This window comes from Littorina saxatilis, linkage group LG2, assembly GCF_037325665.1.
Source record: "Littorina saxatilis isolate snail1 linkage group LG2, US_GU_Lsax_2.0, whole genome shotgun sequence".
Lineage (NCBI taxonomy): Eukaryota > Metazoa > Mollusca > Gastropoda > Littorinimorpha > Littorinidae > Littorina > Littorina saxatilis.
The window spans coordinates 38,999,285-39,024,029 of NC_090246.1; the positions used below are offsets into that span (position 1 = coordinate 38,999,285).

Below are 24,745 nucleotides of genomic sequence, written 5' to 3' on the forward strand. Positions count from 1 at the left end.
GGCAAACCACTTCTTCGAGCCTCTTCCATCTGGTAGGCGCTACAGAGCTTTAAAAGCCAGAACTAGTCGCTTTCGCTCTAGCTTCATCCCCCATGCTGTACTGACAACTCCTGTAGTGAAGACGTTGTAATATACTGTAGTTATAGGATTGGGGGGGGGGGGGGGGGTGTTCTTTTGTTACTTAGTCCTTTCACTGCATTCCATTACTGTTCTCATAACTTGTGATAGTGGAAGTATGTGCAATGTGGAATGGTCCTTATTTTTTAGGTGCTGGAGTAGTTCTGTGATGGTAGTAGTTTTGTGCAATGCGACTCTAAGTTCAGGTGCTTGAGTAGATCTGTGATAGTCTGTTAATACTGTTGTTTTAAACTGTCTAGATCATGATTATATAATTTTATGTGATGATCTGACTAAATGATAATAATTACATGTACTACTTACTTTTAAATGGATTATAAATTTTAGGTATTGTTCTAGTATTCACTAATGTTGTATTGATATTACTGGCACCCCTTTTAAACTGATATGGTTTTTACGTTTACAAGGCGACGATGTGAATTTGTGATGTAGATATGTGGCTGGTTATGTGTGAGAATGTAAATAATTGTGTGTGTGTGTGTGTGTGTGTGTGTGTGTGTGTGTGTATGTGTGTGTGTGTGTGTGTGTGTGAGTTGTGTCTGTGTGTGCATGACAGTGTAATGTACGTATGTATGCATGCATGGTGATGTGTGTCTGCATATGTGTCTGGTTGGTTTTTATTTTATTTTTACCGTGCCGTGCCAAGATGAAATCCTTTTGCAAAATTGGTGAATAAATATCTTGTATCTTGTTCTGCAAATTTGGAGGCTTACATTGGAAGCTATGAATTTGCAGTTTTGATCCGAGACACTCTATGTCACACAGCATGTAGTGCTCATTGCTGACAGCTGGACCGGAGTGCGCTTCTTTCTCACTGACAGTGATTTTCTTTTCAAGGCACTTCTGAAGTGTAAATTCAGATGACTTACACAAGAGCATTCGCACTCTCCAATGACTAGTGCTGGTGGAATGAGGCGGTAAGTTTTTCTCCAGCAAATGCAATTTTATTCCTTCAAGCTAGGTCACCTTCAACCTTCACACACACACAAACACACACACACAAGCACGTTCTGCATAACCGTGTTGATATTCACTCCAAACAGACACAGATGCAACGCACTTGAGAAATACACCTAATTGGGAACAATGGAAAATGTTTAATCCAAAAAGTGGTATCACAGGACATGAGGCACAAAGGTACGCACAAAGGTGCCTCTTTGCAGCAAATAATGTCATGTTTTCATCTTCCAAAACAGTAACCCAGGCACTTAACTTGAAAACAAATTGAAAAATGTCTAGAACAAGGAGAAAAAGATCAAGAAGAACACGTTTAAAATAGTTAGGAACAAAAACTAATCCGAAAGTCTGAAGTACCAAAAGTGAAGATGACACCAACGATGATGCCTTAAAATTTCCCCAAAAGACAACTTCTGTGGCCATTTTGGCAAATGTGATAAAAAAAAAAAAAATCCCAGCAACACCCCTGTATTAAGACATGACTCTACGAAAGTAAGAGCTGTGCATCTGATCAATACGTTTTATACACGTACTTATATTGCCCAATTTCCATTTCATATCCACTTCCACTGGCATGACCCCCCCCCCCCCCCCCCTTCTAAGTTTATGTGTATCTAAAATAGTATGCATGTCTTTTAAAAATGCATTTACACATGTGCTTGTGACTAGTTATTGAGATGAGCTGAGAAGGGAAAATACAAAGAAAACTCAAAATCCTATACACATTTCAAAATCACTGAATCTTTCAACCTTTTTGAAAGAACCACCATCTCACCATCTTAACATAAAATAACACAAAATAATATAACAAAACACAGCTGCCATTAATCAGAAAATAATACACTCAAAAAATGTTACTATCAGTATTATGTGCAGTGCAGATAAGAACTGCACATCACTTGTGCATAGTCATGTATCACCAAAAACAATTTGCATGGATTCAGATGTAAAGTTCAAAAACAGAAAAAAACTCAATCTCACTCATCTGTAAAGAGAATAGTGTAAAACTTCAAACTGCACCACATGCATCAATTAAAATCACAAAACCTGAACACAAGAAAAGCAAATGCTTATATGATTCCCCTTCGTCTTGTCCCATCAAAGTGGACCCCCCCCCCCCCCCCCCCCTCCCATGTACACAAAAACAGTTCTGCCAGCATTGAATACAAGCAAGCAAGGATTATCTCTGGCAACAAAAATAAGGTTCATCGAGTTGAAAGTTGGGGAAAAAACACACGAAAAAACAAAAAATGCGGTACAAAATATTATCCTCAAAATGTAGTGCCCCCCTCCCAAAACTGCACAGGTTTAGTATGAAAAAAAAGAAGTAAAAAGCAACCTCCCATATTGTCAAGTCAATCAATCCAGAAATAGTGTAATTGTTTGAACTTGAATAACATGAACTAGGTACACAAAGAAAACAAAACTAACGTGATCAAAAACATGGACATGTGAATCACTTGGGAATAACGTCTCAAACCAGTAAATCAGCAAAGCACCACAGAAATAGACAGCCATATGAGACAAACATGGATTAACCCAGGTGATTATCACCCATTTACTGTTCTTATGCTCATTCCCCTAACATTCAGATTCCTGTCACTGGCTAATAATAAGTATCACTATCATGTACCAGACTACCACTCAGAATGTTTAAACCCTCCTTGACAGTTCCATTTGCTGACACAGTCTCACATGATGCTTGTGTCAAAGTTGGGCTTACCAGCAAATTTCTTGAATTTAGGCTTGCTCTTGCACAGCCTTTGCGAGCTCAAGTTTGACTCATCTCATCATTGAATTAACATTTAACTGGACACAATGAGAGCACTTTTGTGTTGCAACATGCCTACAAGTGAGACGTTTGGAGGGCACTCTGGCATATATTTATATCAGTGCTGCAATGCAGGATAGACATACAGCTGAACATGAACAGGGAGATACCTGGAAGGAACCAGAATTTTGCTGAGCAGTTGACTTTCAAGAAAGACTGGTGACATGTTGCACCGATACGAGTTGATCAATCCTAAAAGCTGCCATAGAATGTATTTTTCGCATTTGGCGTGCTATAACCTCTTCCATGAAAACTGATTGAAGTCACAATGACGCAAGTGAATAATTAGGCAAAATGAATGAAATTTTGTGTGTGTTCCGTAGTAAGTACCCTGCTTTTGATGCTAAGAAAATGTCTTCTTTCAAATCTGCACTCTTTACATTTTGTGATTTTATAGAGTACACAGTTTACAAGTTGTGATGATGCATGTTAAAGCTGCTGCACAATGAACCCTTTGTTCTTATTCTCCTCACTCCGCTTTGATGCTAAGAAAATGTCTTCTTCCAAACCTGCAGAGACTCTTTGCATTTGGTGATTTTGTCATCCAGCGCACTGACCCCTTCCCTAAACTTTTGATCATTTAGAGACAACATGGCTGTATTGACACTAGCGCCGGTCAAGCTGGTCACACAAGACAGGCCGTCCTCTGGGATGGTGCTAAGGGACATGTCCAGCTCTGTTCCATGGAAAAAGTCCTTCTGACTGGTATTGGACGTGCTGTGTCCCACAGAGGAGTTGGGGCTGGAAATGGCGGGGCTTGTCTTGTCTGGGGAAGTCTCCTTCGGACGTGGCATTGCAGATTCTTTGCTATGGTCTTGGGACCCAGGTTTGGAAGGAGTAGGTGGGAGTGATTTTGTTGTGACGGCAGATTTGTTGGTTTCTGAGTGCTTTCTAAAATAGTCTGACTCACTTTGTCGTGTGGCGTCTCTTGCACTGGCACCATGTTTCAGTGACTCGCTGCCACTAGCTTCCGAGATAGGAAATTCAGACAGTGAGGGTGCTATTCTTGTTTCCGACAGAGAATCAGCTTTCCCATCAGAACTGATTTTGCTCTTTCTGGCTGTGTGTTCAAATTCATCATGAAAGGAACTTTGCTCGGAACTTCCAGCTGCCTGTCTCCACTCTTCCTCTACGCCTGTCGACCACTGGCGAATACGGCTGTAATGTTTGTGGGAACTAGTTATTGTGGGCTTGGATGGAACAACTGCCGTCTCTGGGTCTGAATGGTAGGGCTGGGACTCGTTCCCCAGCGAAGCTCTGTGCTTCTTCGTACCGTCCCAGCTGTGACAGGATAAATCTCCCTCCGACAAGGAATCAATGTGATCATTGTGAGCGGCCACAGCTTCCAATGTCAGAGGATATGGTGCAATAGGACCAGTACTGAGCAGGGAGTCTTCTGAAAGGAACGCATCTCCACTATCAAACTTCACGCTGAAAAGAGAAGCATCTTTTGTCGGTGGAGCATGTTTACTGACTGATTCCTTGGAGGCTGATTGATGTTTAGCCCTGTGCGTGCCTGTGAAATGTGGAGCATTTCTCGAGCTTACTTTGTGGGAACTTTCATATGAATAGCTTCTGTCTGGCTTGGAGTACCTTACAGCCCGTTGGTTTCCAGAGATATCAAGTGGACCTCGGCTGGAGGAGGTAGTGTTGTCACTACTTGAAGTCCTGAAACACAGAAGAAAATGATCACTCAGAGTCCGACAGGTCAAGTTAAATTTGTTGAAAAATGGATGCAACCACCTTTAGCCTTACGACATACACAAAGTTTGCTGTTTGCAGGGGCCGGCCCAATACAAATAGACTGAAAGAAAGATAAGTCAAACAGGTAACAAGAAGAGCAAACGCTCGATCGAGTCACTTTCGCAGTTCTGAATATTATATGAGGCATCAGATGGACAGGAAGAAATTGCTATTCACAACACAATGAGTCACGTTCACATAAAATTTGAGCCCGGTCACTTTTATAGTTTCCGAGAAAAGCCCAACGTTAAGTTGTGTGTTGCCGAACAGAAAAGGCTAGTTTTCTCCCTTGTTTTTCTGATAACGTTCGTAAAAGGCTACAGATGTAAATACTTTGATGTAAAGAATAATCCTACAAAGTTTCAATCACATCCGATGAACTTTGTCAAAGATATAAAATGTCTAATTTTTCCTTTGACGCTGACCTGTGACCTTGAAAAAGGTCAAAGGTCAACGAAACCATCGTTAAAGTGTAGAGGTCATTGGAGGTCACGACTAAACAAAATATGAGCCCGATCGCTTTGATAGTTTCCGAGAAAAGTCCAACGTTAAGGTGGTGTCTACGGACGGCCGGCCGGCCGGACAGACTAACACTGACCGATTACATAGAGTCACTTTTTCTCAAGTGACTCAAAAATGAAAAGAGAGAGAGAGAGAGAGAGAGAGAGAGAGAGAGAGAGAGAGAGAGAGAGAGAGAGAGAGAGAGAGAGAGACACACTCACACACAAGCATGAAAAAGATAGAAACTTGAGAACAAGAAAAGCAAATGCTTTATATGACTCCCCTTCTTCATGTCCCATTATGGTGGAACATCAACCAAAAGGATCTTTGGGTGGTCGGTGTACTTATTGACTGGTTCGACTGTAGCTGGCTATCAGTGTTTGTGTAAAGCAATAAGAAGCTAAACGCACCTTGGGGTCGTGGAGGCTGACTTGAGCATGCCGTTGAGGACACGGAAGCTGGGGAGATTGCGGACCCTGGAGCTGGCATGGCTGGTGTTGCCATCAGCATTGTTGTCTACATGCTGCATCACCTCCAGTACTGCCTGCTTCATCCTCCTGTACACGCACACCATGCAACAGTCAAATACAAAGGAAGATGCAATGCAGCCACGCTTGGAGAATGCACTGAGAAGAGCTACTGCCCAGATGAGTCATCTTCGTTGTGACCTTGAATCTTACTTTAATCAAAACCAGCAAAAGTAGCTTCAGTATTCTACCATGATTAAGCCTGACCTCCTAAACCACCACCCTTTTTCAAAGCAAACAGGAATCCATAAACATCTCTTTTTATCGTCTTCATGAAAAAATACAGTCTCAATCTCTTTTCTGCAGACAAGAAACAATTTCAAACACCCTTGAACTGAGGATGCCATACCAAAACACACTGACAATGACACACTTTACCATTTTGTCGACAGATAACCTAATGGAAATAACAGCAATACTGCTTACCCCAGAGTGTCCTGAAGCTGCACAATGTCCATGTTGCTTTGCTTGAGGTTAAGGTCAAGGACGCTGTTCTGGCAATCGGCGGCAGCCAGCTTGGACTGCAGACTCTGGTTGCGTAGCGACATCTTCTCCACCTCCTGGTTGAGCCGATTCAACTGCTGCACATTCTCCTGACGAGCGACCAACTTCTCATGCTCCTGTTTAAAATAATCACAGAAATTAAATCAATGATGTATCTGAAACAAAATGCCTCGACTGTCAGATCTAAAGGCGGAGACAGACGCACAACACAACACCATGTTTTCGACAAAAACACCATCTCAAAACGTCGGGGAAACACATGTTTTTAAAGAGGGGATGTCACACGCGAAACACACAGATGAAGCGCGGTGCGTGTTTTCACAGAAATATCGGTCAGTGTCAGCTTGACCCGTCCAGCTATCGCCCTGTGTTTGGGTTTCAACACGGCTGGCAGTGCCCACTGATACGGTCAGTGTCAGCTTGACCCGTCCAGCTACCACGCTGTGTTTGTAAACAACACGGCTGGCAGAGCCCACTGATATTATTGCCTCTCTTCAATCGTGACAGGCTCCATAGACTCTAGTTAGGATTCATGGGTCCGATACTACCCTGAATCGGTACCACATCTGAGTCGGCCATTTTTTTTTATCTCCGTGGTGCCGGAAACCGAATCACGTGAGTTGATCGTCCGCGTTCATTGACTGACTACCAAAACGTGTTTTCAGATTTTAGAGCATGCTCTAAAACCCAAAACCCAGTGTTTTTCTGAAACGCGTTTTGGGGGTTAACACGCTGTTTTGTGTTTGTTTTGAAAGAAAACAGTGTTTAATGTTGTGCGTCTGACATGGCCTTAAGCATCTTCACTAAGCAAAGACAAACAGTCAAATTCTGCTTAATTCAAAATGGCGCCCATGCCCTGCGAGAAAACTGGGATTCATCAAGTAATGTCTTGAGCAGTGCTTCTGGTCACCAAACTCATTGCATAACTGTATCTGCAATGATCCTGCTTTATTTTACTCTTCATACAGAATACCTTTAGCTTATAGCTGTAGCATCACAGGTGGAGGTGACAGATTGGTTTTGTAGTGTGCCAAAAGATGAACTCCGGAAATAACTGTCGGGTTTGAATGGGTTGTGAAAGAGTAAATACATTTGTTTTTAGTGAGGCAAGCTTGCTACACATGCTCCTTGTCCATCTGTTTTCGACACACCTGCCGCTAGTAACTGGCCTATAATGTCATGCAGGAAAGTTTGTATCACTAAAAGCAAGGGTATTAACTCTTTCACAACCCATACAAACCTTTCAGAGTTATTTCCGAACATCGTCTCTTCAAGGGAGCATCAAATTGTGAAAATGGCCGTTCTGTAGGTGATAGGTAAATGAACTCAGAACTCAAATATACAACATGCAAAAATATCAGACACTTGCAGCAAAGCTTTCATACACTAAAACCAAAATGTGTCTTGACAATGAAATGTAAGCACACACCTTTTGCTGTAGCTGGTACTGGAGGGTCTGTATCTGCTGCTGCTGGTTGCTGATGAAGAGGTTCAACTTGTGACAGCTCTGCTCTGCTTCCGTCAGCCTCTTCTGAAGCTCCAGATTCTCCGTCTGAAGAGTCAAGACTGGAAAACAGGATAATGTAAAGTTCTCTAATATCAGTAGAAAAACCACACACAAAAGGCTAGAAACACAAATACAGGAGTCTCGGTTTTAACATGTGAACACGAATTTGATTTGGATGAATACTTTCCGAGTTTTCTTGGTGTTGTATGAGAAAGACAATAAAAACTGCTCACCTCTGCTGTTGCAAACACACTCACTTTTACCATCTGCAATTGACAACCCCAGTCCAAAAACAAGGGCAAAATATTGTACAGCAATACTGTAAGTGTAATGTGAAGGAGGAGGGATTACTGGTAAGAGAGACGGTGGAGCACTTTGCTGCTTAAAGGTGTGTCATGTTTGATGTGCGATGGGGTGTGAAGTTTGAGGTATGCTGTACAAGTCCATACGAGAAAGTGCTTCTTCACAAAACAAAACCGGAACATTTTTTTTTTAAATTTTAAGGTCGGTTCTGGCTTTTTTTCGGGGTCCAAGAGGTCTTCGCGATATAGACAAATTCACGATATAGTGGACCGCGATTTAGTGGAAGTCCCCTGTATATATATGAAACATTCAGCAAACCAACAGGATCTTCAACTGTTCTACTACATTCCTGCAACTGTTCTACCAGGTTAAGATACACTAAACACCAGGAACTCATCCGAGTCTTGGAATGGTCATGAAGCTGAACACCAAGAGATACAGTAAAGAAATGTACAACCTTTAATACTACTGTATCATTCTACATGGGACACAACCCACTCAACTTGTGTATTCATCAGCATTCACAAATCTGTCATGATTTCAAGCTATGGAGTTGTTTGTATCTAACAAAATAGCACATTAGTGGCTTGCACTAAACTGAATGCTTACTCTCAACTTGAACTTTTGGATCTATTCCTTCTTTCGCCTGTCGCTCTCTTTCTCTCAGCTGTTGGTTCAGAATCCTCAGACGCCTGAAACAAGACAACATATAAAGACATCACAAACAGCATTCATATAAAGTAAGTTGTACAAAGAGTGATTACACTGCAAACCAACAGAGCAGTGACTTAACACAACATTTATTTTCACAGGCATACCAACATTTCTCAACGATACTTCAAAATGTTAACAAGAAATACCCTTGATAAAACTGAGATTGAATCTATTATCGACCAACTCACTAAGTCATCAACAATGGTATCCAGCAAAAAATCAACTGACCCCAACAGCGGACACAGAGACCTGGATTCAAATTATACCAGTCCTGGTCAGAAAAAAATTGTCTTGTTAAAATACATCCCGCGTTTCAAAACTATCTGAAATTTGACAGACCTTGGGTCAGAAAAACGCGTCAGATCAAAAAAGTATGCGTAAATGACCAAAGACCGATGCCTGGGAACAACACTGGAATCGCACCTACCTCCTGAGCTGGCTACATTCACTGCGCAGTGGTTGCAAGGCAAGACCAATCTCCGCCTCCAGGTTGAAGGTTGGTTTCAGCTGAGGCAAAACCTCTATCACATCACAGATCTGCTGTACCAAGTGGCACACCTCCATGTCACCTGCAGCACAACATTAGATGATCACAAATCAATAGCACTTTGTTTTGTTTGTCAGCAACAGGTACACAGTCAACAAGTTCATAAACATAAATAAGGTTAGATGTTTTCCAAATTGTGCACTTGAAGGATAAAGTGTAATTTGTAAAAGGAAATGTATGGTGTGCTGTGAAAGGAAATTCCCTGGCAATTCTGAAGAGAAATGTCACCGGCAAAAAGAGCCATGAGCATCCAAACAAAAATGCAGCAACAATTTTTCTCCAACAAGTCACAGTACATAATTTATACTAGCATTGAGGGTCAACTTAGTGAGAAACAGAGGGTTTTAGATGCAATTTAGAAGGGGAAAAGGTGAAGACAATCTGACTAAATCAACCGAAACACTGCCAACAAGAAGGGCAAAGCCCATACGACTCACATGCTTTACACATTTTTCCTACCAAAATACATGTGACCTTGACCCAAGGTCAAGGTCATCCAAGGTCATGCAACACAAAGCTGTTAATTCAAGACATAGGAAGTACAATGGTGCTTATTGGCTCTTTCTACCATGAGATATGGTCACTTTTAGTGGTTCACTACCTTATTTTGGTCACATTTCATAAGGGTCAAAGTGACCTTGACCTTGATCATATGTGACCAAATGTGTCTCATGATGAAAGCATAACATGTGCCTCACATAATTTTTAAGTTTGAAACAGTTATCTTCCATAGTTCAGGGTCAAGGTCACTTCAAAATATGTATACAATCCAACTTTGAAGAGCTCCTGTGACCTTGACCTTGAAGCAAGGTAAACCAAACTGGTATCAAAAGATGGGGCTTACTTTGCCCTATATATCATATATAGGTGAGGTATTGAATCTCAAAAACTTCAGAGAAAATGGGAAAAATATGAAAAATAGCTGTTTTTTAGGCAACATTTATGGCCCCTGCGACCTTGACCTTGAAGCAAGGTCAAGATGCTATGTATGTTTTTTGGGGCCTTGTCATCATACACCATCTTGCCAAATTTGGTACTGATAGACTGAATAGTGTCCAAGAAATATCCAACGTTAAAGTTTTCCGGACGGACGACTCGGGTGAGTACATAGACTCACTTTTGCTTCGCATGTGAGTCAAAAAACCAACACAACCTAAAATGAACCCAACACAAACACACAAAGACAGTTCTTACCCTCAATAGCACACGTTTCTTTCAACTCGTGGATCAAGGAACGCAGTCGGCGAGGACCGTTCATGACTTCGCGATCAGCAAAAGCCTGTGGTATAGGGGACGACATTGGGGCAGGAGGGTCCAACACATCTTCATTTAGCATCATGTGGGCTTCAGCACTGAATGGAAATCCAGCGAAATCCATGTCCGCCATGGCCTCTCTGCTGGGACGTGTCTGTTCCACAAAATCCTGCATGCTTCCTGGAGGATAGCCTCGTTGATTCCTGCCCCCCTGATACATAACGTGGTTGTGCATGTTCTGGTTTGTGTTGCCCTGTCTGTTGTAAGCGTCAGAGTTGTTGTTCACGTTAGCACCCGAAGAGGAGTTTGTAGCGACCTGATGTCCGTTACTGAGAAGTGAAGGCTGCGTCGGTTGTGGTGTAAAAGGTCGAGGCTGTGGTGGGGATTCATCGTCGCTTATCTTTCCAGTGTTCACCGGTCCATTGATGTAATAACCATCACACGTGTAACTGCCTGCGTTGGCGTTTCTATTCATGTCTCTGTTTGGCTGAGTATGATTTGCTGGCTGCTCAGCATGAAAAAATATGTCCGATCTTTGAGCAGAATGATTCTGTAACTGCTGCGCCCGACCTGAAAACTTCGTCGCTTCAGTTTCAGGGCTGGTGGCAGGAGTGCTGAGGTCTCCCATGGTTTGCTTTGCAGAAGTGTGCTGGTACTGGTAAGGCGGTGGGGCAGCAGAACCGTTTCTAAGCTGTGGATTTCTTGGAGTGGGCTGAGAGGAACCTGTGGTCTTCGCCGGACTGCAGGCAGGTGTAGCCAGGTGAACGGCTGGTGGCAGGGTGTTGAATGGAGCAGTCTGGTTCCCCTTGTATGGTGTGAAACCCATGCTCATGTTAGGCACAGGCTCTGTGCTGTGTCCAGCAAAATCAGTATCATTATCGTTTGAGGAAAACACCGGCCCTTCCCCCTGTGTTGTCTGGTTTTGCTGAAGGTTGAGAGGAAGATCAGAAGAGTCTCTGTTGAGGAAGTGATGGAAGACACCGACATCGCTCCCTCTCGCCGGCAGACCATGCGCCATGATGTTATGCCAGGTGGATGTGGCAGACTCCACCTCCTGCGCGGCTGCATTGGTGCCCTGAGCTCTGGGTATAGTCTTTTTAGGAGCTGAAAAATGAACATTTTTCTGCTGCGCACCAGCTGTTCCACACTTTGTAAGTGCTCTAGGGACATTTGCTTGCTGGGCCTTCTGAGGGGCTGCAGAATCTACAAGGGCTCTATTTTTCACCGACGGCTGACCCTGAGGTGCTGCTGATGAAGCGCCTGTTGTTTTTGCCTGCTGATTCATCTGGAAAATCTTCCACTGCTCCTGTAAACCTTTGTTCTGCGTCTGCGCTTCTTCAATCAAGGCTGCGTCCAGCTGCTGACGAACAAGTTGACGCTGGGCGCCTGTCAAATACGCAGCAGTCCTGCATTCAGTGAGTCGCCTAGACATGGCCTCACCCCCTGGTCCTGACTCTGTGTCTCGCTCAGGAATCATCTGGACATCCAAGGGACTATCGTCCAACAGCCTCTCTGGGTCTGGCGTGGACGAGACCAAACGCTTGTTGAAGTGCGCTGTCTCATCTCTTGGGCGATGTCTCTCTACGCTCGGCATTATTTCCTGGCTGTTGTTGCTGTCAGGAAGGGAATGATCCGTGGCTGGAAAAGAAACAAAGCAAAGTCATTACCATGATGATTCTACCATCTAAATAAAAAGAAAACACACCAGTAACCAGGTTAGGTACGTTTATATCTATAATCAATATTTCGGCACGATACTGCCTTCTTCGGGATGGTAAGCTTATCAGGGCCTAGCATTGGAAGAAGTGAGTTCAGCTTACAAAGGCGGGGGTCTGGGGGCAGCAGGAGGCCCCCAGTGGGGCCCAGGGTCAAAGCCTCTGGTGGGAGTTCGGGGGGCAAAGCCCCCTGAATTTGAAGATTTTTGGGTGATTTTTCATCTCAGATGAGCCCTCCCCAAGAAGATTGAGCAACTAAATTATGCCTTCACCAACAAGCAAAACACAGACAGAAAACAAGAAAACAGAATCTTCTGTTATTTGGTCTGAAAGTGCTTACCATCTTCAAACAAACACAATGTCACAAAATGTCAGCATTGTCACTCCTTGTCCTAAAGTTGTTGAAAACTATACACACTAGGCATGTCTTTAGCACAAATAATGTCCCCCCTTTGCTTGAGTTGAAATTGTTGAAAACTATACACAGAGAACGCCTGTCAAATGGTTGTGTGATGTGTCTAGTGTGTTGGCGAAGTGTTTTGTGTTTGTCACCTCTCGCTTTCAGCCCACACCGCTGGCTAGCACCGTCCTTTTCAGGACAACGCGAAAAGAGAGCAGCTTGCGTCAGTCTCTCCTGCCAGTACATAACCTCTCCACAGCAAGCCCTTTGTAGTGCCTCCATCGTGGCGACAGGCGTGAACTGGGTACCGAAAGGACCCAGGCTGAACTACAAGGACTCGGAGGAGGTTGGCCCCTAGACGTGTGGCATGCAGGCCCACCGGCGTGTGGATACGCCCTGGTGCCCACGAACCAACCCCCAACTATGGGTTAAATAGCCGGGCAGGACAGGCTCGTCAACCCTGGAAGGCAGCTGTCCTAGGAGAAGATCACTCCAAAATTAAAACGAGGGCAGAGGAGGCTCACTATCCCTGCAAGGAAACTCCTCTAGGAGAAGGACCACTCCAAATCTAAACCCACGTAGTCCCCCGAAGACGGAAGACATCGGCCATTAGGCGGGGAGCAGACCGGATGTCTACGCTTACTACGACAAATGATTGTGTCTAGGTCGAATGTTCGTGATACACAGAGAACGAATTGAAGTTGTTAAAAACTATATACACACTAGAAATGTCTTTAGCAGATTCTTGTTCTTGATTTGGTGTTTAACGTCGTTTTCAACCACGAAGGTCAGATGATCCTTCTTGGCTTATTGTTGTTTTTTTAAAAAGGTTCAAGCTTGAACTGCTTGGCCTTGCTCTTTGAAGTACAGCCATTCCTACTTCCAGGAATACCTGGATTCTTTGTCACTGAATGGCTGACCACGTTCCATGTTCAAGATTGTCACTTCATGACATTGTTTAACAAGTCTAGAGACACAACACACCGGCACAAAGCATGCTCGCGCGATGCCAGAGAAAGTGTGTGCTAAAGCAAACTATCAAATCGATTGAGAATTGAACCGAACGGCGCACAAAACGAAAGCTGAGACTGTTTGGGTACACCGTTTGGGAATAACAGGTTTTTGCATTTCGGCGTACACCAAATCGAGTTCCGCGTACTGGAGATGTCATTTCGGCGTAACGTACGCCGAACGGCTTACAATGCTAGGCCCTGGCTTATGGAAAGAATGGAATGACGGTACGTGACATACAGTGTCATGAATTTTTATTATGATTAATGACGTCATAATTGTTTCTCGCACGTTCTTTCTTTCTCTCTCTCACACACACACACATGCGCGCTCACACACACGCGCGTACGGGTACACACCCCCACACACACATATTCACTGTCCATATCTCTCTCTCTATCTCTCTTCTCAAGATAGTGGCCATAAAGTGGCCCCCCGAAATGAACGGCGATAGAGCAGACTTGAAAAAGTGTGAGAGCTGAGAACGATCCAGCTAGTCCTTGAAGTTGAGTCCGAAGGGATAGATCGTTCTCAGCTTCGTCATCCAGAAGAACTCACGCTTTCTGCGGCGTGGTGCATCGTCAGGATGAGACAGAATCTGCTCGATCACCATGCATCTCAGGTCGTCCACCCCATGACCTGGCCGATTGAAATGTTGTGTCACATGAGTGCCAGTGCTTTGGCGAATATCTGCAAAGTGCTTGTAAAAGTGTTGTTTCAGTGGAGTTTAAGTTTTCCCCACGTACTGTGTGTTCGAACACTTATCACATCGGAGCACATAAATTATGTTGTTGCTCTGGCAAGTGAATGCGTGTCTGAGGCAAAAGGACTCCCCCGTGCGGTGGCTGGCAAACATGGTGCCAGGCACCAGATAGGTTTTGCACATTATGCATTGTTTGGCCGTACAATGGTGACACCCTGGTGTTCTTGAGTCTGGGAGCTGGGGCAGTGATGAAGGCATGAGGATGCTCTTCAGTGACCTGGTGTTGCGTTCCCCGACCACTGGATCTGGTGCAGCTCGCTTCATCCTGTCGCTCATGTTTGTCATCTCTTGGTGGAGTCCTCTCAGCCATGTCCGAAGAGGAGGATTGTCAGGATGGTGTGTGACTACAAATGGAATCCTGCCACTTTTTTTTCTTTTCTTTATACTGAAGACACTGGCTCCTGGTGGTGTTGGTAGCTTTAGTCCTGGCATTATTGATGGTGCTTTGTTTGTGTCCTCTTCTCTTCAGTAACTTGCTGAGTTCATCACACTGGGTTTCAAATGACGTTGAGGTTGAACAAATGCGTCTTAGTCTAATGAAAAGGCTGTAGGGGATGTTCTTGATGGTATGGCGGGGGTGGCAAGATGTGCTGAAAAGGTAGGCATGAGAGTCTGTTGGTTTAGAGTGAATGTAGCCAGATGTCAGTCTGCATGTAGCTGTCATGAAGTGTGACGAGAACGTCCAGGAACGAAACGACTTGACGTGATGACACTGAGGTGAATTTGATGGTTGGGGGATAGCTGTTGATGAACGTGATGAATGTGTCCAGGTCTTCATCAGAGCCCGTCCATAGTAGTAGGATGTCATCTATGAACCGTTTCCAAAAGTCCTCGTTCACAGGTACCAGATGTTTTGTAGAAGCTGTTTCTCCAATTGGCCCATAAACAAACACGCCCCTGATGGTGCAAGAGGTGTCCCCATTGCCGTGCCAGATACTTATTTTTTAAGTCTGGTTCTCAAACGTGAAGACGTTATTCTTTAGAACATGATCTGCCACCTTTACCGCAACATCGGCTGGTGGAACATCTTGAGTTGGGTAAGTAGTAACGTAGTGGTGGATGGCAGATGTCATCTCGTCCTGAGGGATGTTTGTGTACAATGCTTTCACATAGATGGAAATGAGTTTTGTCGTTTGTGGAAATGGGCCGAACTTTGAGTCTTGTAAGTCTACATCCTTCTTTAATGATGATTCTACCATCTGTATAATTAATCCACGGCAACAGAATTAACATAACAAAAAGATCACTTATGCTTCAATGGCTATGGAATATAAACTGGCCAGAGAAAAAAAGGATTCTGTGTTTTTTTTTATACACAAGTTCAAGCTGCTTTTACTTTTAGACCAGTCTGATATTTTTGACTCTAGGACGTGCTGAAAATGAGTGTCTTTTCAGGCATGGGAATTAAAAATTGTAAAAACGGCTGAAAATTAAGGAAAAAAGAGGAAATATTTTTTGATGACCGGGGGGGGGGGGGGGGGGGGGGGGGGGGGGTGTTTGTCCTTCCTGATATTATAAACAAAATTCTAGTTCAGATTGTTTTGATGAGGGGGTGGGGGTGGGGGGGGGGGGGGTTTACGGGTAATATTACACTAAAAGTAAAACACTACATATTTCGCACTAAAATACGAAAAAAGAGGAATTTCTACTGCAAAAATTAAAAAAAAACGGCGGAAATCCGACTTTTTTTTCACGAAAAAACAATCACCGATCGCATTTACGCCATTTTCACTAAAAAAAAACTAAAAAAAAAAATTCTTTTTTTTGCTGAGAAAAAAAAGCGGAAATGCGATTTTTTTCGGTGGAAAATTAAAAAAAAAAGCGGAAATCCGCCAAACGGCGGACAATTCCCATCCCTGTCTTTTACTGTTATGGAACGTAATCTATCCATAACATTGTCAAAGACACACACATCCCAAAGCCACTCTCCTACCACTGTTGTTCTCCTTCTGAATTACTGACAAGAACTTAGTCAGGATTTAGCCTTGGAGAAAAAGGCAATGGGACATTTGTCTCCCTCAACTAAATTCCAAACGGACATAGTCAAAGGCAAAAAGCGTCAAAGATGCATGTACGCGTTTTTGAACAAAGATGCAAAATGGTGCAATATGGTGCCATCTGAGAATTAGCCGCTATATCGTGTTGTATGTGTGTGTGTTTGTTTGAGTGTGTGTATTCCGATGTAAAGTGTACATTTGGTGGCGCAGTGGTAGGTAATCTCAATGCGCCCTTTGACGCACTGAAGGGAATTGTGATGGGACATTTTTAGATTTAATGCGCCAATGGCGCACTAGTAGATGAAACCCTGCTTAGTAGCTAGTTCAAAGGCAAAGCATAGTCCCATAACCACTATTTTAGTTGTAGGGGAGCAAGACCTTGGATGTAAGAGATCTAAACTTCTCTGGCGTTAGCTTTAGCTTTTATGAGGGCAGTGCCCATCTCCTCTCCCTTGCTACCTGTCACTGGCCCTGAATAGATTCAGATACCCAATTTTCAGCTTGGTGGACTGGAGAGCGCTTGGGAAAAATAGTTGTTTACAATATTGGCACCTGTAGTATGAAGGTCAAAACCTGATCTGGCAGCACAGGGCAGACCTGCCTACCCCCAAAATTACAAGGTGTAATGAGCCAAGTCAAAAAGAGTAATCTGGTGGAAGAAAGAGTAGTCAAAATTCAATTCGGCAATCATTTCGCACATTGTCACTTCTGCTCGGACAATTTCTCCCTGCAGTTTTGTTACTGTATCACTTGACTCAAACTTCCTGATAAAGAAACCGGTAATTTGAACATCTTTTGCCGTTTTGGTTTCCATGAGCTCTCTTTACTGCATCCTTATGATAATTTGTCCCGATGTGCTATGCACAGTCATATTTTCCAATGTGTGCACACGAAAAGTCACTGTGGCAAAGGGAACACAAGACGTGCTTTGGTCCTTTTGATTAAGGTCTTAGGCATGACCACGATTCCATTTGGCTGCCTTTGTATTTCTGTTGAATGGCTTTCTTCTTTTTCACAGCAATCCTTTTACCACCACTGTGACCAGCTTCCTCATCAGACTCGTCCGTCTCATGGGGACTCAGATTTTCCACGCGTCGCTAATTCATTGTAATGTGAACAGCGTCATCTATCTTGTATGTGGCTGAACAGACCGGGAATAACTGGATATTGCCCAAACGATCTCGCGCAGGTGCAAACGCAAGCTCTGCAAGAGCAACAATACAGATCGGATTTACATCGAGATGAGATGCGAAAAATCGTACTTTTGGTTTCTTAAAAATCGTACTTCCATTGTGGAAAGCGTGGTGGCGTAGTTTGGGGTTAACAATCGTAGTAAATTACGCCCAAATCGTAAGGTCTGACAGGGGTACCCACTCCAACCATTCTGCTACTCCAGTTCTCTTGTATAAGTTAATTCAATATAAGGCCCCCCAAAATAAGGCCAAAACAATAAGGGTCGGTAGGTGGGTAACTTTTTCTTAAAAGAATTTATTTGTATTTATTTGCACAAGCCTTTCTATTGGTTGGAAATCTTGCGAGCTGTGTCCCCTGAGTGTCAGACTCAGTGCAAAATCAAATTTTTTCATTTAAATTATATTTTTTGAAGAGTGAAAAATGTTCGTGGGTTGTGAGAGAAAATTAGGGTTTATCCGGGAATCGGAAACATTGTGCATTCTTTCTTCGTGGCCTAACAGATAGCAGTGAAGAAAATCCAGCAACATACTTGACATCCAGTCCTCCACCAAAGTTCTAAGAGGTCCTTCAGTTCCACGCTGTGGTCTGGCGTCATTTCTCTGCCTTGATACATCCTCATCAGACGAGTACAGTTCAAATCCAGCACTGGCTCGTGGCGCTTTCTTCCCAGGACCAGGCCTGTCAGAGTGACAAAACATGGTAACTAAGTCTGAATAGCTAAGGAGTAAGGCCCCCAAACATAAAATGATGGTTATCAATGACAAGGCCAAAATGTAATGTAACCAGACAAAGGGATAACAAAACGTGTCCATTCTTTGGAGGTATCCTCTCATGAAAAGGGTAAAGTAAGTTTGCAACACAACAAAGGCCAGTGACCGAGTAAGGTTTTCAGTTTGAGTTTGTTCTTGATACATTCTCTGACATAGCATGTAGACTAATCAGCTTCTGAGACAGACACATACAAATTCCACAAAGTCAAAACTAGTTAAACTGAATTTAGGGTGAACCGATTACACAAAATGTAGTGCTTGATGCCTAATATCTTATTCTATAAAACTATATCAGTACTAGAGGAATACCCGGCTTCGCCGGGGTGAATCGCGAGACAGAGACAGACAGCGTGGCGGTTCATCACAATCACCTCTGCAAGCGAAGTCCTGTCAAACGGGATTGAGCATTTTAGAGCTTATTTCTTAGCCCTATATTATCTGTTGTGGCTTCTCAAATGCCAGAACATACAGACAGACGAAAGCCGCTAGACCCCATCACAAACAGAACTCTACAATCAACAGGTTTTTTCCCACACACACACACACAAACACACACACAGAGAAGCCGTATATATATATGTATATCTATATCTATAAATATATAGAGATAGGTGAGAGTGTATTTTTTGCGTGGCTATAAATTGATTCGACCTTTTCACTTTGACAGTAAGAACAACTTACGGGTGCAAGGGAAGCGTTCTGGACAGCGCAGTGACATTCTAAAAATAGTACCTCAGAAACGGGAATTTGGGGTGAACGGCGCGACAGAGACAGACAGCGTGGCGGTTCACCACAATCACCTTTGAAAGGCGAAGTCCTGTCAAACGGGATTGAGAATTTTTGAGCTTATTTCTTAGCCCTATATCATCTGCTGTGGCTTCTCACATGCCAGAACATACAGACAGACAAAAGCCGCTAGACCCCATCACAAACAGAACTCTATAATACATAGGTTTTTGCCCACACACACACACAAACACACACACACACAGAGAAGCCGTATATATATATATGCATATCTGTATCTATAAATATATAGAGATAGGTGAGAGTGTATTTTTCGCGTGGCTATAAATTGATTCGACCTTTTCACTTTGACAGTAAGAACAACTTACGGGTGCAAGGGAAGCGTTGTGGACAGCGCAGTGGACAGCGCAGTGACATTCTAAAAATAATAGTAACTTACAACTGAACGGGAAAGCCACACGAAGGAAGGGAGATAAACGCCAAACACTGGAGAAGATAAGGAAGAGTTACTTATAATGGTGAAATGAACACAAAAACGAAAATGAGTTCAGCGCTGCGCGCTGAGAGCACGTGTTGAAATATCTCATCGATGATATTGTGTCCGGGGTGTAGCTGAATACGGTGTCCAAATTTGAAAAAGATCCACCGAGAACTTTGGCGTTGTGATGTGGTGTAGCGGCTATGGTGTGTCGGTATGGGGGCCCGGGTAAGCTGAGGTGGAACCAAAATAGCTGAGGTGGAACCAAAATCGGTTCCGCGCTGCGCGCTGAGAGCACGTGTTGAAATATCGACCAGGTTGTGTCGTGTCCCGGGTCTACTTGAATATGCCCACCAAATTTGAAGCAGATCCATCGAGAACTTTGGCCGTGCATCGCGCACAGACACACAGACAGACACACAGACACTAGTCGTATATATATATAGATATGTTTTATAAAATTACACACATGCAAATCTGCTATCATGCACATCAAGTAGATCATCTACAACAATTAAAATCAAAAATGTTTATCAAGAATACTACTCAATGTGAGAAGGTTCATTTTCTGATTGTTTCATGGTAACATTTGCAGGTGCCGTTGTAGGATCCAACACCAACTTACTTTTTCCCAGCTGGAGCAGACTTCCCAGCACTCTTGGTCACCGTTTTCATTGGCACTGTCTGAAATGTAACAAACTGTTGCAAACATAAGTACAGTGGAAACCCCCTTTTATATTTAAGACCACCCAATTTAAGACTAAGTCCTCCCTTTTAGTTTTAAGACCCTGTATTCTCAGACTTTTTGTACATAACCTCTGTAAATTTACCCCCATTTTAAGACTCCCTCCTTTTTAATTTAAGACCCACTTTTCTCAGATTGTTGGAGGTCTTAAATGGGGGGTTCCCCTGTACATACATCTCTAACAGTATGAACATACTTTCATAGTAAACAATACTTGGGACATAGTAAAGTATGACAAACGAAACTAACTGCACATCAGATCTTGATATAACTACTTAAAGTACTTTCTTACTCTTAGCAGAACTAGAAGCATCAATCCAAAACAACTGCAGGAATAGAACTTACCTTCGCACGGCTATTTGCAGCTGTAGTCCTAGCCGGCAACAAGCCATTCTTAGGCTTAAGTGGCATGCTGTTGGATGATCATTTATCAAGCCTGAAAGTGAAAAGAAATGTATAAAACAAAATTATCATTGGAGTGAACAATTACAAATTTGCATTAGATTTAGAACTAAAACTTGTAGAAGATTCCTACAGATAGAATAGTAATAGTATTCGTAATCGGTAATACCTACTGTGAGGCCTAAAAAAAAAATAGGTGTGGTTACGGTAACCCGACCTACCCTATTTTTAGGGGCCGATCCTATAACTTTTTATTACATTTGTCAAAAAAAAAAAAAAAAAAAACGATTGCAAAAAACGCAATGAAAGCGAAAGCGCCCGAGTCGCACACTTATTTCCCTGTCAAGTAGGTTTAATTTGTACACATTAGAAAAAAAAGTAAAAAAAAAAAAAAAGTGATTGCCTACCTACCTACCCTATTTTTTTGGGCCATGTTACCGTAACCACACCTATTTTTTTTTTTGGCCTGATGGAAAATTTATATATCATATTTGAACTTTTTTAGAAACTGGTTAATTTATTTCATGCATTGATTATAACAAGGGTGTCTTGTACTAGAACTTTGTTACAGAATGACACTTGATTTGATCAGTGCATGGGTGATGCACACACACACACAAATCAACAGGTGGTACCCATTGTGATTCCATTACCGACAGAGAAAAGGCTGAAGTTCTGAACTCCTTGCTTTTTCTCTATTGGTTTTACAAATCGTTGAAATGAAGATTTACAGATCATGCCTGATTTGGGAAAAAGAACCAAAGTACTTTACAGAATAGATGTAACTTAGTGTAACTGAAAACATGATTAATGAGAAGCTGGGGAAATTAAAAAGTAACACTGACAGTAACAAATCCGCTGGCCCAGACAGACTTCAAACAAGTTTGTTGAAACAGACAAGTGAATCTCTAGCGCCCCCTTTTAAAATCGCGTTTGACAAGACCCCAAAGGAATGGAATATTCCAAAAGATTGGATAAAAGCGGAACTCAAGCCTCTTTTTAAAACAAGAGAAAAAACGGAACCAGGAAATTACATACCAGTGCTATTAATAGTCAGCCTTACACTTAAAGTTACAATATGAGTGGTTGATTACCCATGATTTGTACGACACTTTTGCTGTTTCCCCATTATTTAAAAGATAAAACACAACAAACGACGAACCCAGGGTTACAACCAACACCAGAGGCCATCAATACAAACTTGCAAAGAAACTGTTCACACTAATGCACATTTTTGTACAATATAAGATGTTTGATGGGTTGACAGACCAGCTTTTTTGTCGGTCCAAGGGGGAGCATATCGTCTTTTGTTTCATATTTATTGACCAAGGCCGCGGTCAATAAATATGAAACAAAAGTCGATATTCCCCCCGAAAGCCGCGGTCAATAAATATGAAACAAAAGTCGATATGCCCCCCGAGGACCGACAAAAAAGCTGGTCTGACAACAAACCTCCAAACATCGTTTTTGTCATCATTTTGGTAGTGAGAAAATAAGTGCACAATCAACACAGGGAGCCTTGCTTTGAAACACGAGTATCGTTTTGATAACCACACGAGTTCCGTTTTGATAATCACTGGCAATCAAAGCTGGCGTGTGAAAGCAACTTGCTGTGTTTTTGAGTTCATAAAATGTTGGGATGAATATGTCAGGTTTGAGGATGCACAGTTCTGTTGGTTCATCTCGGTATTCCACCCCCTCGGCTTTCAGTTGTAAATATTAAGCTTAGTGATCGAATGTGGAAGCTACGTTGGGTCAAAGGTCACTTAAGATTTGCGTTGTGCAGCGAAGGAAAGAATCGCAATCTTGTTTCCAACTCAGTGCCTCTTTGTTTTTCATTAGACCTGTCATTCTGCTTGCTCGGCTTTGTTAGATATTTGCATGTCTTGTTGCTATTTTCTTTGCTTTTATTATTATTTATTATTTGCGCTTCGTTTATCGATACGTCTTGTGCACGGGTCAAAATGTGTGTGTCAGGGGTCAATTGGTTTGACTTGAACTTGACGTTCGGAGTGTATCGAAACACAGATACACGCACTCCATGACTTTGTAAGAAGACAAAACATATCGGTAGGTTTCATTTGTTTGTGATGAATTTATGACCTTTCATGAAGTAGTTTTGTTTTTTGTTTACTTTTGCCAGTTCGTTTGTGGAACTTTGCAAAGCAGTGTCGTGTCGTCTGTTTAGGTCTGGGGAAACGCCAATAAAAAGAGCCGAAGAATCCCCGAGCGTTTCTATTGGGTTTGCTTTTGATTATCCATGTATAACCTGCTTCCGGCAACTATGGTAACCGGGGATTTATTGCCTGGGGAACATGAGATTTATTTCCCATGGTGCTTGTGAATGAAAATTCGTGAAAATGATGACAAACGGAGTTGTTAATACTGAACACTTACTATCCCACCTATATTGACCAAGTTTTTTTAAGCCGAGACCAGCTGCGCTGCAGCGGGTCACTCAGAATTGTAGTAACTGTGTAGTAACTGTGTATCAACACGCTGGAATGCAGGCGTTAGATGGACGTTACAGGAAGCGACTGAAGTTTACAGTCTGAGCGGATATATCGTTATCCGTACCTGGTCAGATAAAGCCATAAGAGTGGGTACGGATATATCCGTATCTGGGAGACAATGAGTTAATAGTTGAAATAATGTACTGTCTAACATTTTCACATTGGGAACACTAAATACATTCAAAAATTCTCTAGACAAGCATTGGAAACAATTCATGTTTGAGGTTGACTAGAACCTTTAATTTGAAAAGAAAGCATGCCAGAAATTCATGCTGAACACTACCAGTACCAAATAAAAACAAAGAAAGGAATTTAGGAAAGGACATAAACAACAAACAACTGCAAATAAAATCATATCGCAGGCAAAAGGCTAATCTGGCCTACAGGCCGTATGTATTACGTTAAAAAAAGTAGTCTGTCGCTACAGGTGGCACTCTCGGCAGAATTTTCATGGTAGCTAAGTACTGCTAAGCTAGCGTGCCTCGATCCTGTCTGAGTCTACTCTTGAGGCTGTTGAATGCGGGAACAGTGACCACTGACACTGAGGCAGAAGGGGTTTAAATCGACCAAAAGTGGGTGCACTTCCTGCAGGCGTTTTTCCTGTATACAGGGAATGCACCCCTTCTGCGTCACTGAGCCGTGTCACTGTCAGTAAAGACTACTTTTGACATGAATTTGAGTTTGGTTCACCTGAATAATTATCAAAGTGAAAAGTTGTCGATACCGCCACTGTCCCACAACATGCAAACCGAATGCCTTCCTACCCCTAGTCAGACCCGTTCTGCAATATGGAGCCATCAAATGGGACCCACACACCAAGACAGAGATCGACACGATGAACGATGGAGGAGATGCAGTCCGTTTCATGTCCAGGGACTACAGATCCATGACCCCTGGCTTTGTTACCGGTCTCCTCACCAAATATGACCTCCCCCCTCTCCAAGAACGACTACGGCTCACATTTATCTATTTTTCTAAGCACCAACGCCAGTTACCTGGATGCAGCAACGTACTCAGTACTAGTACTAATCACTAAATCAGATTCAGATTCAGACCAGGAACAGATCGAATCACAATCACATCTCCCAAGAACATTCATGATTCAGGGCAACTACCTGTCGCTCATTGTGAAATCTAACCGACACTTAACCACTCAAAACTGTTGCGAATCAACATCCCTCCTCACTTCAATCCATCAATGATGCCAGACACTGACATTGACAACAGACAGCGGATGCATGTTCCGCCATGTCTATGTCATTATTGTCAAGTAGCGTTGATTTTGATCGAACGAACAAATCTTTGGCAAATCAAGATCAAGAACACTGTTTGATAAAGGAAAAATCTGCCTGTCATATCTGTACCAAATCTGGATACCTACTATTAGTCACAGGTTATACTTCTGATTTGACGAATGCACTGTCAATAATCAACCGTGTAGGCACCTGAAAGTTGTTTGAAACTCCTGCCTCATGCCTGTCAAC

General features: G+C 42.8%; 1 protein-coding gene across 1 annotated transcript; it reads right to left on the reverse strand.

The window, feature by feature from the left end:
• Positions 1–2,211: 2,211 nt before the first annotated feature.
• LOC138958960 (uncharacterized) lies at positions 2,212–24,745 on the reverse strand. Its single transcript, XM_070330313.1, has 11 exons — positions 24,643–24,745; positions 20,692–20,782; positions 20,227–20,285; positions 18,136–18,284; positions 10,467–12,164; positions 9,153–9,294; positions 8,621–8,703; positions 7,631–7,767; positions 6,124–6,317; positions 5,581–5,727; positions 2,212–4,594 (listed from the first exon to the last, which is right to left on the reverse strand). Exons 2-11 carry the CDS (start codon positions 20,755–20,757, stop codon positions 3,412–3,414), a joined length of 3,858 nt encoding a protein of 1,285 aa, XP_070186414.1. The 5' UTR covers positions 20,758–20,782; positions 24,643–24,745; the 3' UTR covers positions 2,212–3,411.